The sequence below is a fragment of the Lutjanus erythropterus genome, chromosome 13 (assembly GCF_056507025.1).
Source record: "Lutjanus erythropterus isolate fLutEry1 chromosome 13, fLutEry1.hap2, whole genome shotgun sequence".
Taxonomy (NCBI): domain Eukaryota; kingdom Metazoa; phylum Chordata; class Actinopteri; order Lutjaniformes; family Lutjanidae; genus Lutjanus; species Lutjanus erythropterus.
Genome location: NC_139329.1, coordinates 34,107,787 through 34,126,666, shown reverse-complemented (window position 1 = coordinate 34,126,666; position 18,880 = coordinate 34,107,787). Strand labels below are relative to the sequence as shown.

General features: G+C 39.9%; 2 protein-coding genes across 3 annotated transcripts; one reads left to right on the top strand and one right to left on the bottom strand.

The window, feature by feature from the left end:
- Nucleotides 1-680: 680 nt before the first annotated feature.
- On the top strand, nt 681-11,670 carry LOC146316961 (uncharacterized). Of its 2 annotated transcripts, none has more exons than XM_084735039.1 (23): nt 681-1,652; nt 1,746-1,810; nt 2,377-2,662; nt 2,821-2,915; nt 3,001-3,136; nt 3,236-3,361; nt 3,468-3,593; nt 4,218-4,316; nt 4,411-4,533; nt 4,618-4,847; nt 4,949-5,213; nt 5,367-5,472; nt 6,755-6,800; nt 6,908-6,980; nt 7,134-7,207; nt 8,005-8,089; nt 8,196-8,259; nt 8,358-8,440; nt 8,526-8,624; nt 8,985-9,110; nt 9,239-9,379; nt 10,318-10,378; nt 10,712-11,670. In XM_084735039.1, the coding sequence occupies exons 1-23, from the start codon at nt 1,491-1,493 to the stop codon at nt 10,924-10,926; spliced, it is 2,886 nt and encodes a 961-aa protein (XP_084591165.1). In that variant the 5' UTR covers nt 681-1,490; the 3' UTR covers nt 10,927-11,670. The 2 variants fall into 2 exon arrangements, with proteins under 2 accessions (XP_084591165.1, XP_084591164.1); XM_084735038.1 differs by having other exon boundaries at nt 2,818-2,915.
- A 608-nt stretch (nt 11,671-12,278) lies between these two features.
- LOC146316960 (uncharacterized) lies at nt 12,279-18,495 on the bottom strand. Its single transcript, XM_084734057.1, has 5 exons — nt 17,783-18,495; nt 15,772-16,793; nt 14,364-14,520; nt 12,892-13,052; nt 12,279-12,747 (listed from the first exon to the last, which is right to left on the bottom strand). The coding sequence occupies exons 1-5, from the start codon at nt 17,925-17,927 to the stop codon at nt 12,601-12,603; spliced, it is 1,632 nt and encodes a 543-aa protein (XP_084590183.1). The 5' UTR covers nt 17,928-18,495; the 3' UTR covers nt 12,279-12,600.
- Between the last annotated feature and the right edge of the window lie 385 nt (nt 18,496-18,880).

The following is an 18,880-nucleotide window of genomic DNA, read 5'->3' as shown; positions in this document are numbered from 1 at the left end:
TCGCATGTTAGTCCCTATTTGACATTTCTCATACTTTTTGTATAGATGATTTAAACTCTTTCTGACAGCAAATGGACAATAACCTCTCCTTTATTTTGTTTCTAAATGATTTCAGACAAAATATGTACTTCAGTAAAAATAGTAATTAAATATTTGTGGGGATATTTCTTGTTTCTTTTTGCCTTGATTGATGTTACTTGTTTTGAAGTATTTGCTCTTTTTTAGTTTCTTGTCAACACCAAGTGATGAAAAATGACTGTTTTAAAAATATATGTATTTATTTCTATATATTTTTCATATAAGTTCCCCCATACCCCATTTTCCTCCATCTATTTTGATAACATTTCATGTGTATTATGTCTGTGTCCTCTACAAGTCCCTGTATGTTCATGTCAATTTAAAAAAAAACATAGAAGAGCAAAACAAAAAAAAGGATACATGGCTTATGGCATTTTTTAATAATACACATTTTATTCTGAGGCTTTTATAAGCAACGAGAAGAATCAACAAAAACAGACAAAAGGTGAGCTCAGATGTGCAGAAAATAAAGGACAGGTAAAAAAACAAAAAAGGCAAGGTTTGTGATTTAAATTCCCTCAAAATTAATCTTTCAGCAACAATTGTTGGCTTATGACAATTTGTGCATTAATTCCGGATGTACAATATTTTTGAAAGATAGAGCTGAATAATGTCTGACTGGAATATTCAAAGAAATAACATTGGGTTTAGTCAGTGCCATGCAAAATTTCACACTGAGCTGTTGAGTATTAATAGCCATGATACTCTCTGACAAGTCCTCACATGGTTGCTCATCCCTGGAGCTAAAATCAAAACACCTAAGAAGATCAAAAGCCTTTTTTTTCTCTTTGTGTGCTTGAAGATGATCGAAATCAAAGCTGCAACATTCCCTGTCATAAATAATTAATCAGAAGTAAGCTATGCTATGAAGATCACTGTTGGTACATTCTCAACAACTCGTGTCAACAAACAGCCAGTTAGCAGACTGAGTGAGATCATGTGGAGACTATCCCAGAAGTGTTAGCACATGACACACCCACCCCACTGCGTCCTGTGTACACAGGTCACCATGGATACCCAGTTCAACGTCTACAGAAGAGAACAGATTGCAATCAAAGCTGTGTTGGGGGGCTATAAGCAGATTAATGTGCATTGTCAGTGGACAGGAGAGGGTCTCTGCAGCAAGGTACCGTATGAGGAAGTGCCATTTTGTGCAGACTATGTTGTGTTTCTTTTCTACATTTGATCATACATAGACGTGTTTAGATATGGGAAAAAGTTGTGTCATCAACAAATTCATAATGGGATTAAATAATTCTGTGGACCACAAACATGCTGTAATAGTCATGCAGTGTTAAAACTAGTTGTTGATCATCAAAACAAGCAGTGGAAAAATCAAGACACATGATCCAGGAATAGTCACACACCTCGAGCCGCCACCTTTGTGTGAAAATCTATCCCTGTCACTGGACATGTGGGGTGATGAAGCCTGCAGCCTCTCCCTTACAAAGGACAGTCATAGTTTGGATCTGGGAAGACACTCCAACATGTTTAGACCCTCATGCAGGAGTTCAAGTCCATTTTCTCTCACGGACCTCGACATGTGGGACACCAAATCTCGCTTTACAGCCCAGGTAAGACTCAGATTTACTTTATTTATTTTTTTTATGGTAGAACTGGTCGATCAAAGTGTAGCTGTTTTAAAAATGTGTGTTTTTCTTTCTTAGACCTCAGCATGGTGTGGTATGGCAGCTGTCTCTGGAACAGGGTTTCTCTCCAAAGTTAGTACAAGGTGAGAGAACATTTATACAGTTTTTTACAGATACAGATACAAATACAAATACAGATACAAACAAGAAGACTTCATTGTCCAAATGTGAACATTTGCCTACGATACATACGACTAGGGCTGTAACTAACAACTAACAACTAAAAATGTTGTCCAAGATGATGTCCTCAGATGTCTTGTTTTGTCCACAACCCAAAGATATCCAGGTTTACTGTCATAGAGGAGTAAAGAAACCAGAAAATATTCACATTTTAGAAGCTGAAATCACAGAATTTGGACATTTTATATAAAAGAATGATTCACATGATTAGTCGACATAGTTGATGATTCATTTAATAGATGATTTGTATAATGTATCAATCAATTAATTGTTGCAGCTCTACATATGACAGTACATCGTCTTAGCATCCATAAATACAAAAATACAACTCATAGTACACAAGTCTATACTAATCCTAATTCCATCTATTACCCTGATAGCACTTGGGACAAAGAAGTTTTTGTCAGGTAATGTTAATTTTCACTTCAGCGTGGTTGTGGCTGTGACTGACATACTGTCTGTATTCCAGCACATCTGGGAGCGTCGGTGGCTTCAGACAGAATGATCCGGGTCTAAGGAAGTGGCAGTCATTGTCCCATCTGGCTCCTGAGGGTCCCGCACGATCCTTTCCTCCATCTCCAGGGGCCGAATTGATGGCTGCCCGAGGCGCAGGTAGCTTTAGACAAGCTGACATGGGACAATGGCTGCAGGACGCTCATGAGCATCTGGACGCTCAGCTGGACCAACTGACGACCAGGAATTCACAGCTGAGCTACAACAAAACTACCACACAACTGCTCGACATGAAACACAAGGTACATGGAAACAAATTCGATTAGCCTATCTACCTTTTTTGCATTTTTATCCCCTCTTATCACTCGATGTTTTGGGTGACGGGTGTGGTTCAGATACGTATGTAGTGTGTGTTTCAGTTGCACACAGTATCCTGTCATCTCGATGTGTTTCACAGCAGCTGTCAGAAGCGGTGAGCGCTCTTGAGCAGGAGAAGGAGGCAGCTGAATTATCTCAATGTGAAAAGAGCCGGCAACGTGCAGAGCTTCATGACAAGTAAGTGCAGCACAAGGAGATGGAAAAGAAAGTTTCAGTGACTTAAGAAAAGATTGAAATTCCTCATGTGCAATTCACTCACAAGGGTCCTACAGCTGGAGAAGGACGTGCAGCAAATGAGGTCTGCTTTGGACAGAGGAAGCAATGATCAAAAAACTGAGAGAACCCCTGGCTCGCTTGGCAGAACATTACCACTGAGTCAAGAAGACTTTAACAAACAGGTGTAAAAAATCTTTATGGATTCTAAGAATAGATTTTGTTTGATATTATTCTGTATTTCTGTTTGCCAAACTTTCCTTTTTCATCTGGCTTTAATTCAGGAAAAGCAGAGGGTTGACACAGAGCTGTGCAAGCTGAAAGAGGCTCTGAGAGAGACTGAGGCGAGAGCAAAAACACAAGAAGAAGAACGAACCAAGGCTCTGCAGAAACTCCAGACTTCTACAGAGGTCAGTTTAAAATATATATATATAAAAGACACATCAAAATTTGCTGTTGATCCCTTTTGCATAAAATTACAAAGTTGCCATGTGTATTTTGTCTTTATGTACTTAGACACAGAGGGCGCTGTTGAATCAAATAGAGGAGGTGAACCAGAGGTTTAGCCATGCAAGACAGAATCACTCTGAAGTGCAGGAACAGCTGAGCGAAGCCAACAACAAGATCAGCCAAGCATACCTGGTCAGTGTCTGATTTAAAGGACCAGTGTGTAGGATTTGTGGGCATCTAGCCATGAGGTTGCAGATTGTTAACACCTCGTCTCACTCACACATCTACAGCCAGTGCACACGGAAACATGCACTATGGCGGCCTCCGTACAAGAGGACCCACGCTCTCTGTAGATATTCTTGGATAAAGAAAGCACAGTGACTTCTAGGGCTGTAACGATTATTTTTTATTATCGATTAATCTTCTGATTGTCTGCTCGATTAATCAGTTTCATGGAGCCCAAAGTGACGTCTTCAAATCGCTTTTTGTCCAACCAACAGTCTAAAACCCAAAGACCCTTCATTTATGATGAAATTTGGCAAAGTAAAGCACATTTAAGAAGTTGTAACCAGCACGTTTGTCATTTTTGCTTGAAAAATCATCATTATACTGAATTTTCTTTTAATCAATTAATCAGTGCAGCTCTAGATTCTTATTTTCAGGTGATTTAACACTAATGAAAACACGCTGATGAATATTATGCTCCATTTCTGCCATATTCTACCGATAAATTCCCATAAATCTTACACACTGGACCGTTAAAATGACCTCATCCTAAATTCTATAATAGCAGAAAATTGTTTTTTATTCTTACAGGAAAAAGCCATCTTGTCGACCCAAGTGCTAAAACTGGAGGATGAAATAAAAGAACTGAAGGCCAAACTGCCAGGGCTTGACAAAAATCACCTGATCCAGGTGTCATATATGATATTTAACTGCAATATCTGAAGCATCTGAGATCAAAATCTTATGTTTCTGAAATATGATGAGGTGTTTGTGTCTCGTATAGGAGAACGCAGGTCTGCACCAGAAGCAGCCGAAGAGGGAGCAACAAGGCGCAGAAGAATCACACAAAAACAAACAGGATCAGGAAACTGCTCTGATGAAAGAACAAGCAAAGGCTCTCAGACAGGTTGGAAACTTTATCTTTTTGTTAAGTTTTGTTTTTCCCGAATTCTTTATTAAATGACCCTTGTTGTGTCTTTACACTATACAGGAGAATGAGAAGCTGGCCCGTGAGCTTGAAATGATGAAGCAGAAACTGAACACATTGCAGTCTCAGGTACAGGAGATAACAGCAGAGAGGACCGTCAGCTCCAAACAGATCACACATCTGGAGGCAGAATGCTCTCAGCTGACCAGAGAAAAAGAGGAACTGCTGAGTAAAACGAATGAAGCTCGACACGAGGAGCTGACGGAGATGAGAGAAAAATGCTGCCAGCTCAGGTGAGATCATGATCAAACACTATTCTGCAACTTTTTGCTATCAAAGTACTTTAATCCCACTGACTTTACTGAAACCATCAAACTACTGTTTTTTTTTCCAGGGAAACTGTGGAATTTTTGGAATTAGAAAAAATGAAACTGCAAGATCAGTGCCTGTGTTTGGAGGCTGAGGTCCTTGAGAAGGACGAGAAGCTTCACCTGCAGGAGGAAGAGAATCGGAAACAAGATGCAGCGAGAGTCCAGAGCACAGAGGAGCTAAAAGCCATGGCCAGACACTGGACAGAGAAATGGCAAAAGGCGGCTTTGACCCTGCAGGCCACACAGGAGGAGCTCGATGAACTCAAAAAGAACAACAAGAGAAATGAAGTACAACTATCCACTTTACCACTCCCTTAAAAAACCCTTTATTCCACAACTTTCAAATATCTAATCTGAAGCTGTGTGTATAGAAAGTAAGATAACTGAAACAAAAGAAAGAGGGACAGACAAGTGATTATTTAACTATCTGCTTTTTAACAGAAGGAGTCTGACTCACTGCTGAAGGTTGAGCTTGACGCATGCAAACAAGAGCTGGATCTGGAGAGGAGCCGAAGTCAGACGCTGCTTCACAGATTTAAACATAAAGGTAAAGGCAGTGTTGCAAAGTGACTAAACTATATATAAACTATAAAATGCACATATAATACTGTATAATACTGTACAATTTTAAGGCACATAAGGCATATGAGTATGTCCATTTTGTGCTTCTTACAGCTTCTCTACATTTTGGAAGCCAATATTGTTCTTTATATACTTTATATATATTTATAATGCAGAATACAGATTATTAATACAAAATATAAATCAACAAATTTAATAAATTACTCAGTATTAAAATGGATTAGCTACATGCTAAAAACACTGGGTTAAAATGTACCCAGTTTGGGGTCAATATTGCACCAGCCACCATAGTGGGTGAATTTTACACATTATCAAAAGTTAGAAACTCAATTAACAGAAAGGTTGTTTTGATCTAAAATAAAAATAACACCAACACTCGGTCAAGTTAACCCAGTACTGACTTGGTGCTACACTGACCCACACCAGGTACATTTTTGCATAACACATTTTATTGCATCAGTAATTATAATCCAGTATCATTATTCTGAAATGGGCCATGTTGCACTAATGCTTTTACTAGTTTTGATGCCAATACTTACTGTATTTTTACTTATCTGAGATTTTGAATGGATGAATAGAGTATTATTACACTGTGGATTTGCTACTTTACTCAAGTAAAAGTACTTCTTCCACCACTGGGTACAGGTTAATATAAATCTAAACCACCGGCACTGTTAAAAAAAAGTATATATTTGTTAAAAAAAAAAAAAAGTTGACTGAATTAGAAAAGACAAGTTTATGTAATTTTTTAAATGATTCAAAACAAGTAAATGTTTCTAGTCAAATAAACTTGATATTAATTCAGTTGCACTTGAGAAAACATGTTCAGTAAGCTTAAGATATTAAGTTGAACCCAAAACTCCTGAACCACAGTGACGAACATTTAATTTAATTTTATTATTGAGAAAACAATCAAGCATAATGTATCCTGAACTGTACAGGAGACATGCAGCAAGTTTCTATCATACATGTTTTCTTCAAAAAATAAATATAAAACAGGTTTCAGGAGAGTTTTCTCAAACAATGCATGCTGGTAAGTCTCAGTAGAAAGTCTAAGTTTAGTGAACTTAAATAAATAAAACTTATATTTACATTAAGTTAATGAGAAAATATTAGATGATTCTACTAAATTCCTGAATGATTCTCAACAAGATTACTGCTTCAAGTATAGCAGCAGTCCAGCCCCAGAGAATAAATGTTATTTTATTTTTGTAAACACAAGGGGGCGCTTGACTTTGTATTTGCAGGTGGTGAATCCTCAGTTCAGACTCAGGACAAACAGACATTGACAGAGTGAGTGGATTTTGACAAGATTTTCATTTTCAAAACGCTCCATCCACAAATCGAAATGAAATTCTGAGAACTTTCTCTTTATCATGTACTCTCTGTCTGTTTATCAGCTTATCATCACAATCCTCTTTGTTATGGGAGCCGACATCAGACTCCCACAGCAGCCAAAACAAAACCCCTCAGGTAACAAGATGTTCCTCCCTCACTGAAAGGAATTTTCAATAACACAGAAAATGCAATAATATATGTTGTACAATGATGTATTCTTATGTAAACATGCATTTAGGACCATTATTTTGTTATAGATTATTGACACTTGACTTTTATGACTAATAGGTGTGTGTGCAAAGCAGCGAGGTTCAAATGCTGAAGCTAAAACTGGCTGAAAAAGAAGCGGAACTGAGGGAAAAGTAAGCTTTTCTTTGAAAGACTGATGAATGACTAATTGCTTTTAAAGGGATAGCTCAGATTATTTGATGTGGGGTTGTATGATGTACTTATCTATACTGTATTGCCTATAAATACTGGTCGACTGGAGAAGTAGGGAGGAGCACCAGCACAGAAACTAAGCAATGAATTGCACTGCAGTTTAAGCCAAATTAAAATAATAATAATAATAATAATATCAGTTTAAGTGTGCACTATATTTAGAATATTTTCACTGCTTTATTTTGCCATGAGACAATTATTTTCCAACATGAAACTGCTGTCGTATAAGCCAAATAGCGCTCTTTTCAAAACAACCAAACTCCAAAGGAAAAATCAGTACTTTTACCTTGCAGGACACGGGAGTTGCTGAACTACCACTGCCTCGATCTGTTGATCGTGCGGATTTGTTGTTTTAAAAAGAGAGTTTGGATTCACTGAATGTCAAACAATAACCCAAAACAAACTAACAGACCAAGGCAGCGGTGGTCTAGCAGCCCCTGTGTTCTGTGAGGTAAAATTACTGATTTTGCCTATGGAGTTTGGTTGTTTTGAAGAGAGCAATGTTGGACTTATACAATGACAGTTTCTTGTTGAAAAAGTTTCCATACTGGATTTACTCTTTGTCTCTCCAAACTGGAGTCATGCTGACCACCATCTACTGTAGCTAATGCACTGACTATCAATACGTTCCTCATAAAACCCCATGTCAGATAATCCAAACTATCCCTTTATGACTGGGAAGAGAGTATGTCACAGGCTTTCATCCTTACTGTGATAGGGAAGAAGCTTTGAGGAGTCTAGAAAGGCTGAGAGAGGTGGAAGTAAATGAACTTCAATTCAAGATTTCTGCTCTGGAGCTCAAGGTGCAGTCGCTACAGCCTACATCTGTGTTTACCAGCAGGTGTATTGAATGAAGAATTAACCGACACATCTCTCCTTTCTTTATCATTTCTGTTTCTCATGAAAAAGGGCTCTAAAGAGGGTCAAGACGATGGAGCGTCAACCACAGACTCACTGAGGGCCCAGCTAGAAGGTACGATGAGTCTTCTTCTGGAAACTCTACTGAGGATAGTTTGTTGATTTTTATCAGTGGCTCAGCTCCAAACCTTTTGCCCCACCATCTGTTTCCAGAGAGCAGGAGGAGGGTGGAGCAGCTGCAGCAGGAGAAAACACTGGCAGTCCAGAAGCTTCAAACGTTGAGGCAGCTTTACCCGGTAAAGTTCATAAAAACAACAGTGTTTAAAGATGGCCTCCCGCGGTGGTGATGAGCGTAATAAATGACAGACACCTTGTCTACAGGTTAAAGATGAAAAACCATCTGTTGAAGTTGGGAAGGATAAAACTGTCTGTCCGGTTAATCCCGACACAGAGCTGCAGAGGAGGATGGTCACCGAGCAGGTACACAACAACTACTGGCTGGTTTGACCATCAGATTTGAAAGACATTCATTTTCCTCACTGGATGAATTATAATGAGTTAGGTCATCCTCAGATACCTGCAAATAATGATATATAATAATTCCCATCAGCCTGAGCTATACGTTTAATAAGCAGCAGAACTACATTTACTCAATTACTGTACTTGAGTACAATTCTGAAAAACTTATTTTACTTCTCTACATCAAACTTCAAAGGCAGATGTTGTACTTTTAAACATTTATTTGATAAATTGAGATCCAGTGTGTAAGATTTAGGCAGATTTATTGGCAAGCCTGATTAAAGATTAAAGGAATATACTGTATTCTTCTCATAATTGTAGTTAAAGAGTCTGTTTAAGGAGCGAGAGGGAAAGGAGGGGAGAAACGCTGAGAACAAATCATCAGCAGCAGCTCTCACTGGAGTGTCCTCACATCAAGACTGGACTCCCGCAGCTAAAGTTATGAGGGTAAGAAACCTCAGCAAATAAAACTGAAAAAAATATGACCAGCAAGCGCTAATGGTGATTAAATTAATTCCTCGAGCAAGCATGTACGCAGAAAGAACATGTCATGTTTTTTTTAAATTTTCCTTCAGAGTGCAGTGGACAGGAGGAGCTGGCCGCAGATCTCGGGTTTGATGCCTGTGTTTGAAGAGGACGAGGAGGGCAGTGACGGGCCGGGAGAGGAGGAGGGAAAACCAGCAGAGGTGGAAAATATCCACGACCAAAACCAACAGGTTGTAAAGGCTTAAAGTACACATATTACTCCACTGAAAAGACCAGCTACTGTATATTTCCCTGTTTGCATGCTAGGATGTTCCATAAAAGATGTATCAACATCTGCAACAGATGCAAATTAATATCATTAATGGCATAAATAGTGGCGCACAGATTATATCATAAAATTAACAGAGCTACCCGCATCTTCATTCATTACATATACACACACATATGTGCAGACGGCACTAATCCCGGCTTCTGCTTTAATCAAAGAGCATACAGCACACAGGGAGGGGTGTCGGCCTGGCTGCATAACCACTCAACGTATTTCAGCTATAATCTCACATATGACTCTTTCTACTCGGTAAATAATCGGATTTGAAGCTGAGGAGTGAACCGTTCGGCTGGACACATCTGACTCGACCATAAGAGGATAGGAAAGAGATACAGCACATCACTGTCTTATAATGAAGGTCTGTGACTGTATCACAACCTAGAAGTGACATCCATCCAGACTATATGATAAACGGTGTCATTAAAACAGACTTGGTGGTGTCGATCACTGATAAATACAGCCTCTAATTTTGAATCGCATGAACTTGAACTGACAGCCGGCTGGGGGGCTGGGGAGTTTGTAGCTGGTTCAGGGCCTTTCTGTGCAGAATTTGCATGCATGTTTGCATGTTCTCCTCGTGTCCACGTGGGTTCTCTCTGGGTACTCCGGCTTCCTCCCAGACTCCAAAGACATGCAACATAATAGGTTAATTGTTTACTGTAAATTGTCCATAAGGTGTGAATGTGAGAGTGAATGGTTGTTAAAATGGTTGGTTAAATCTGACCTACCCCTTTAAAATGGGCAAAAAAATGTTCTTTAAAATTTAATTTAAAATCATGTAGAAAAAGAAGGCCTGTAGCTCCCAAAGATAAGATTTTAAACCATTTTCTCCTCTGCCAGAAATCAACTGTGAGTGCAGAAATCAGCGATTTGAAGGCAAAAAATGAGAATCTGCTGCAAGGTGAAGTTGTGTATGAATTAGTGTAGTGATCATTAGTGTAGAGTGTGCTGTGTTCTGTGCTGTTTATACTGTAGTTTGCATCCTTGGGATATCTTTTGTCTCAGACAGGGACCTATCCACAAATGCATATCTGGACTAAATAACATGGAGCACAAAATTTAATAAGATAACAAGCTACTTTTGTCATTGCTGTTGGTGGATAAGTCCCTGATCTCAGTACATTTTCCCTTCTCCTTTCCCTCGGCTTTTATCATCTGCATGTGTGAGAGAACGCAATTAATTTGTAACATTTTGAATTGTTAATCTTTGTGTCCATCTTTTTTCTTTATTCAGCCACGCTAAGGTTCAGGCAGCCGAACCAGGACCGTCCTATTACTGCAAAAAAAATGACAGACAAGTCCTCTGATATTGAAGTGCCAAAGCTGTCTCGCTGTTCAGATGAGATTGACCTGCAGCAGAAGAGGCCACCCTCCCTCTGCCCTGATGGAATATTCCTGGCTGAGCTTGTACATATCTGCAGCCCTGATGAAGATGAAGAGGACAGTTAGGTGTTTGGTTAAAACTCCTGTGCTGGGAAAAACTTTCTATATACACACTGCAAAAAAAAAGTTAACTTAATTTAAAAAGTAAAGCAGCCAGCTGCAAAGCCTTTTTGAGTTTACTCAGCTAAGGGGTAACTTGCTGTGTGAACTTAGGTTGAGTAGTTCACTCAAAGCACTATCGAACATTACTATTCAGATTTACTCATATGCATAGGTTAAGAAAATTCATATTATTACATTTGATTAACTGGAAATTATGTGTTCTTATAATTTGAAGACATACATCAACTGGACTGCATTAAAAAAATCTTAAAAAGCCCTGGACACTGCTGTGAGACATACATTGACTTATATTGTAGTATACAGTATAAGTCAAATTATAACACACAGTTTCCAGTTCATTAAATGTAATAATTTAACTTTTCTCAACTTGAGCAGATCTGAATAGTAATGTTAAGTTTGGCAAACTTAAGATAGGACTTTGAGTGAACTTCTTAACCTAAGTCGACACGCCAAATAGGCCCTGGTATGAGTAAACTCAAAAAGGTTTTTCAGCTGGTTGCTTAACTTTAATAAGCTTTCTCAACTTTTCTTTTTTTACAGTACAGATCTATACATAGACCAGTCATTACAGGGTGCTGCACCCACCAGCATTGTGCCTTGTAGCTCATGCTGTATGTTTTTTACTTGCATGAGATGTGAAGACATACTCACGTCAAAATTTTAAAAACAAGATTCTGCAAAGGTGATACTTGCAGGAAACAAAAGGCCTTGTGATATTTTTGTATGTAAATCCAACAGAAAAACAATTGAAACAATTGAAATATGAATATTTATACCTCAGACAATAGTGTTAATAAAAGTCACCGAGCTACCTGCAGGCAAAAGTGTGTTTTATTTATATGACATGACATGTTCCTCACATCATATTTACATTCAGAAGATCCCACAGCCAACAAGATCAAACTTATTTCAAAAGAACTGATAAATTACAGGTGTATATGTGCATATATAGAAGGTACATGTGTGTTACATACATCAAATGAATGACAACGTGTATTTTAGTCACAGGAAGTGAATACTAGATAACAGTAGTCAATATTTCTAGATAACAACCACATTGCTCAGTTCAATTGCCTTCATGTTTTAGCTCTGTTTGCTGGGAAAGAGGCTGAATGGGTGGAGGAGATCACTGACAGGTTCTCCAAACAGTACAGTACAGTATCTGTTCTAAGTAATGTTTCACAAATAAATAGTTCTGCTATAAGCCAACAGACCTGTGCTGTTCCAAAAGGTCACACTAAAATGTACTGGGTTTAATCCAACTGTTCTGTAAAAATTACACTAACACTGCGTCCCATTGGTACTGGGTCAAGTTAACCCAGTACTGTGTCAGTGATATATTAACTCCACACTTGTTCAATTTTTAACCCGGTCTGGTGTGTCATTTTGTGCTCTTACAATACTTTCTCACGGGATTATTAACAAGTTGATATACTGAAATAAGGCCATTGTAAAGATTGTACTGTTGAGTGCCCATATATCCATCCGTTAGAACAGCAGTGTCAGTGAACACATCGTTTGACGTACAAAGTTAAACATTAGCTGTGTGCACTCTCATGACAAAGGCTTATTTTGGATGTTGTTTGGGTTCATGGAGTCTGTCAGGTCCACAGAGCTCTACAGAGGCTCTGGTTGTACAGTGTGCCAGCGTGCCTGCTCCACCTGCAGGCTGCACACGTCCCTCCAGTGAGCACGTCCCGCATCTGCGGCTTCTGCACCGATTCGGACTCGGCCGAGAACTTTACCTTCTGAAAGGACCTGACTCTGTCACATGGGAAAGAAGCAGGGGTGCAGAATGACAGTCGAGGTGCACATGAGACATCATTATTTGTATCTGCATCTGTTCAACCAACAGAATTATCTGTTTCTGTGTTGTTATGTGGATAGAAGCAAAAATAGTGAGTTTACCTGCATGATTATGAACTCAAGCATGAGGGGCAGCTGACCGATGTCTCCTGGAGGCAGGTCAAACAGGAAAGAAGTGTTCCACACAGTGCAGGAGCCTCCTTTAGTTTCTCTGCTGCTGATCACAGCTCCCTCATGATGCAGATTGATCACCACCTGGTATTCTGCGCACACGTGCAAAAATATTATAAAATGTAAAAAACAGTCAATAGAATAAGCATCAAACATGAAAACTGAGATTTAAATGGAAGGGAAGACTTGACTTTCTTTCCTGCTGTTTACAAGTAACTAAATTTCTAAATAGTAAGACAACACTACACTGTATAATCATAAGACAGGCATCAAATTCAAACGTAGTCCTGACTTGAGATGGCATACAAAGCCAAAAATATGTATGAAATCTTTCTTTTCATACTTTATTAGCAGTTTCCTTCCTATCCAAGTGTCATGGAAATATGAAACATAAAAAACAACATTAATAAACAAAGTAATTTATTAATCTGTAATATTAACAATAATTAATAATTTGATGGGCAATAAAAAGAGGAATCGGAGGGAAAAGGGATTTACAAAAATAAATTAAAGAACCAGTGTATAATTTTGTGGCATTTAGTGCTGAGCTTGCATACTGCACTTGCACCTTGTCTCACCCTCCCCTTCTAAGCATGTAGGAAAACTTACAATAGCACTTTTTCCGTGATCCACCACACACACCAACCCCACAGTTGCAGAGAAACACGTTTTCTAATCCACCAGTGTCAAATCTAAAACTCTTATCAAAAGTTGCCAAGTTTGAAAAATCACTGAAGAACATTTATGTGCACTGTCCAGGAACAAAAACTGGATAAAAGACTTAAAAACACAATAAAACCAAACACTATTTACAGTATAACGTTTGGTCAAATAAAACATGGAGCTAAAATTCATAACATAAATATATGTTCCCTCGTCTTTATCCATAGTAGTGCAGTCCTGTCTACTCTCTGCTGTCTAAACATTCATGAACAAATATTTTCAGGCATCAAAAACAGATTATCATGGTCAGATTTACGTGACATACTGTGCATGAAACAGATATCATAAAGTCTAATGGCCCTGAATACAGGATGTGCTCATGTGCAATAAAAAAAAATGCCTTGACAGGCTAATGCAAACAAAGATTACATCTGTCAGATCAGAGATCCAGAGGAGATTGAAACATTTTTTTCTGAGGATTGTGAATAGTGAAGGATTAAAGCACAATGTCATTAAAAAAAGGGATGATCTCCTGCTGCATTCGACTCCTGTAAGACCTCATTAATCCCCTAAACATTAAAAGCAAACATAGGGAATTATTTTACCTCTGCCCCTGTCAGGCACAAGTTACCTCTGTCCACGCATGCTTACATAATGTGTCTATGCATGATGTCCTTATGGGATCTCTAAGTCAAATACACATTTTGTCAAATTCAAGTGACATTAAAAGCTGGTTTTACCTGCTGCTGCCGCCGCCAACGTGTGAATGAGGTGGTCCAGGTTATCGGCTCTGAGGACTGTGGCTTTGATGCGGTGAGCCAGAGTCTGATACTGAAGCAAAATGAAGATCTGTGGAGGGCAGCTAAGCCCCTTACACTTCGCTGCATCCTGTGACATCTGCAGTCAAAGGGCAAAAGTTCACCGAGCAGAGAGGGAAACCTCAATCAGAAGGAAATACAACATGAGGCTTTTGATTTGTAGTAAACACAAATCACATAGAATTGTTCCAGCCACAGAGATTACATCTATATATGCAACACAAAACATCAGACAACACAATATGCAGATTTTTGGCTCCCCTTTTAGCTTTTTTCAGCAGATAATTTCAACTGGTATTCCCAATGCAAGGCTGCATTACCAGCCAGGCACTGCAGGCAACAATCTGCGATGGGCCCCCAGACCCACAAGGGCCCCAAAACTCCCAGGTTCACTGCACGTCAATATAACATAGTTTGAAGGCAGTGCTTGAATGTTCATTCTTGACCTTGGAAACCACAGTCTGTCATCCTAAAAATGCTCAGAAAGATCCTGGGGCCGTATTACAGAAACTACCTAACTTACAGACCCTTTATTTACTATATTATTACTTACAACCTTACCATTATCAATAAAAAGTTCCTATGTCAATGTTCCTTCCCAAACTTAAGATACAAAAAGTGTATTACACAAACATCCTAACTTGCCCACCTGTAGGAGTTGCTAAATTATTAACTAGCTAATGGGAGCTGTGTTTATTGCTTTTGCGCAAGAGATACTGTTGGTGTTGTTTAGCTTAGCAAAATGACAAAAGTAGTGGTGGTTCCAAGGTAATGGACTTAAAAGTTATGGTGCGTTCCATTTGCCCCTGAGGTCAGAGGTCGAAGTTTGGAATGATGTCACACCATGATGTTTCAGCACAAGTCAGAATGTGCAACACATTCTTCTGTGATAAGTGCATACACCATAGCAACATGTCCACCAACAGTATGTACGACTGATTCAATGAGACACAAGTGTTAAGAAACAGCTTTCTCTACTGTTGCTACGCGGAGCAGCCATATTGGATTTTGAGATTCCGAGTCAGACAGCCAGCTTCAGGTGGTGTTTCAGTTTCCAGGTGGTAACTCGGAAGTTCTGACTTGTCAGTTCAAATGCAACGCAAATTTAATGAGCAACGTTTGACTGAATATTTAAGATTTCCTAACCTGAAATGAGACAGGATGATAGGATTCCTAAAGTTAGTTAGGATTTGCATCTGTAATACCAAAATGGGGAAAAAAGACTCAAAGTCTTTTTCTATTTCCTATCTTAATTTAAGAAGATTATTGCCCTGGGACTTCGGATTATACCTGGCTTCAAAATAAGTCAACACCTGCTCACAGATAATACCTTTTTTGGCTTCAACTTGTTTGGGCTGAGCTCTTTCGTGAAGTGAAAAGGATGCTCTGCTCTCCAGTCTCTTCCTCCACATTCAGCCTCCAGTTCTCCCAGTACGGTGCCTCTCAGGCTGGGAGGTTCCCGTGTGTATACAGTTATTCTCAGCACACACCTTTGGAGCTCCTTCACAGAGCTCACCTTCAGAAGCAGCACCAGCCTGTGGGTCTCAGGGCTCAGGCTGCTTTGGCCAGAGGCCTGTACGGGACAGGGGTACAGAGGCGGCAGGCTGCCCAGCACAGACACATCCTCCAGTCTGTGGGGCGTCCCCGTGAGGCCGAGGACCGTGACTGCCAGGGTCTGCTGCTCTGGGGAGAAGGCCATAGTGAAATGGAGGCATGGTTTTGGTGATATTGGCTGTTGGCAGCTGGCACTGGAGCCATAGCTCAGTGGAGCCAGCGGGATTGGTTCTTCAGGCATTAAAGGACACGCAGCACTGGGGCTGGTGAGCCTGCTGTGTTCATTGTAAGATATAGTCCCTCCAGTCACCGTGCCGCGCCTCTGCAGAGCCTTACATGTTTTGGCCAACAGTCCCAGTTTGGGAAATGTTGGCAGGGAAGCGTGACTGGGATCTATGGGTTTATAAAGGGGTGACGTTAGTGGTGGCGTGCTGAGGCGCCGCAAGGAGAAATAAGACTTTGGCTGCTCCCTCCGCTCAGAGGCAGCCGTAGCTCGGTTAGATAATGGCAGAGAGGTGAATTCTCCCTCCGAAGGAGCAGGGCTGGTGAAAGCGGAGGGGTACTCATCGAGCATATCTCCGTCCAGCTCCTCGTACTGCTGCCTGGATGCCGTCGTCGCAGCCGAGGGAGGCGGAGCCTGGGCAAAGGTCACAGGTTCAGCGGGGGCCGGTGCTGACGTCACTGGATCTTTGTCTTTCCCTGGACAAATCTGACTGTTCCTCCAGCACAGAATACATCCCAGGAACAAACACAGACAAAAGACGATCAGTCCAACTAACAAAAGAATCTGGAGGTGAACTGTAGACAGAAGAGAGAATAATAAGATTAATCAGAAGGCAGCAGCTTAGAAACTATTTTCATTCACCCTTATGCAACCCCTGGATTAAATGACACCAGACTATTATAGCACAGACCCCATGCTTTATATAAAAGAAGTGTTTAAGTATTAGTTCACATTTTGTCAAGTCTATCTGAAACAATATTCACATGCCTACATACAATAATGCTCTACACTATTTATTCTTTTTGCACTATAATTATTTACTGCAGATTATACTATCATTACAGTTCTCATTCTTTATCTGTGCCTCATTACATTTACAGTTTTTGTGTATTTTTTTTAATCTGTGCCTTGTTATCATCCCCTGACCTCCTTGCTTAACTTGTTAATATTTATTTTTATTTTTTCTTTCTTACTTTTTTCAGTATTTTTTTCTTTTTTACTTATTATTACTGTCTCACACCAGTCTGAGAGAAATTTAATTTCAGTCCTCTACATGTCCTGTATATATGGCAGAATTGACGAAAAAGTTGATTTTTACTTTGATATGTATATTGAAATCCTGTCTCTTCCTGGTGTGATTCCAATAGAAGAGACTCAAACTCCAAAAATGCATTATAGTGAGACTTCAGCAGTCTGAATTTGTCATTACAAGACATTATCTTCCAAAATTACAGCTTTTTATTACAAAATTGCTTCTTTTTTAGACAGTTTCTTTGTTGAGCTGGAGGAGGGATAGTAACAGAAAGAAGGAATACTGTACTAAAAAACACTGTAACTTTGAAGATACCCACCTGATTTGATTAAATCAGGCCGATTATGCCTCATATTAACTTTGGCTTCATGCATTTTTGCACAGATCCATAAGAACTGTACATTTTGTCCCTCATCATATACACTGGAATCACATTAGGGGGAGACCCCCGCACGACCAGGATGAACTGCAACGACCAATAACTAAATATGAGCATGTGAGTATTGTTTTAGTCTTGAACTCCTTGCATACCTTCTAGTTGTTTGGTGAAAAGGACCTGCACCAGGAGCCAGAAGAAGAGTATGACCATGATGCCCTCAATCATGCCCTTACAGCAGAAGAGCAGCACAGACTGCCACAGAGGCTGACCGGGGTACTCCTCATCATGGTAAGGCATGGTGCCAACAGAGTGCTGAAGGTCTGTCAGAAACTACTTCAAAACATTCACAAGAAGAAGTCCAGACGTCCCAGTGAAGATGATGATTTGCTTGACTCATGAAAACACATTCTGGCGTTCAGTCCTGGAGATATCTCCCCATGTAAATCTGCTCCAGAGGATCAATCAAAGCCATTGTCACAAAGGCACAAAAACATCTTGGGAAGAGTGACAACGACCTACACCTCACATGGTGTCCCCATATTTCATAAAAAGGATGGACAGGTGGAGGACCGACCACCTTTCAGATGTTATACTCAACTGCAGCTTCAGGTGTCTCTCCCCTCGTCAAAGTTGGAAAATCCAGCTGCCGTCCTGACTCGCTTCATTCAGTATATTCCAGTCTTCATCCCAGGACACTGATCTCCTCATCAGCAGAGTGACTTGACCGTTATTATTCCTGCCTGGCGGGCGGGGGCCGTGGGCGGGGATATCCATCTCATAATACCCCTGAATTGTGCCTGTGGTATGTTTCTTCCACAGTGCTCCAGATGCCAGTCCAGCAGTGTCACTATAGAATAACTCTCCCAGCAGTAAATCCTGCAGCCCACCCCCCCACCACCCCCACCCTCACCCTCTGACCCACGAGCTCTTATCTCCATTAGTATAACCTCTGTCATTGGTCTGCTGCAGGGTTCAGGAATTACATACAGGCTCTCTCTGTATGTACTCTTCCATATACTCTATGTGTAGATTTTTACTTCATGAACATAATATGATGTGAAATACATGTTGTGAAAACAAATGCACACATTTTTTGTCACCAAGGCAGCATTTAGCAAAACTGCAAAACTGAAAATGATGATGATTAAGTAGAAATACTGACAAATGTGTGTGTCAATCAATGCATGATACAGCTGAACTTGACATGGTGTGTGTGTGTGTGTGTGTGTGTGTGTGTGTGTGTGTGTGTG

What these genes read in the sequence shown, in the direction of transcription:
- LOC146316961 (XM_084735038.1), top strand. Translation starts at nt 1,491, where the DNA reads ATGTGGGGTGATGAAGCCTGCAGCCTCTCCCTTACAAAGGACAGTCAT. An exon ending in GCCAAAACAAAACCCCTCAG is followed by an intron (nt 6,981 to 7,133) that starts GTAACAAGATGT and finishes TATGACTAATAG; the next exon opens with GTGTGTGTGCAAAGCAGCGA. An exon ending in TTTCTGCTCTGGAGCTCAAG is followed by an intron (nt 8,090 to 8,195) that starts GTGCAGTCGCTA and finishes CTCATGAAAAAG; the next exon opens with GGCTCTAAAGAGGGTCAAGA.
- LOC146316960 (XM_084734057.1), bottom strand. Translation starts at nt 17,927, where the DNA reads ATGCCTTACCATGATGAGGAGTACCCCGGTCAGCCTCTGTGGCAGTCT. An exon ending in TTTCACCAAACAACTAGAAG is followed by an intron (nt 16,794 to 17,782) that starts GTATGCAAGGAG and finishes TTCTGTCTACAG; the next exon opens with TTCACCTCCAGATTCTTTTG. An exon ending in GTTGGCGGCGGCAGCAGCAG is followed by an intron (nt 13,053 to 14,363) that starts GTAAAACCAGCT and finishes ACGTGTGCGCAG; the next exon opens with AATACCAGGTGGTGATCAAT.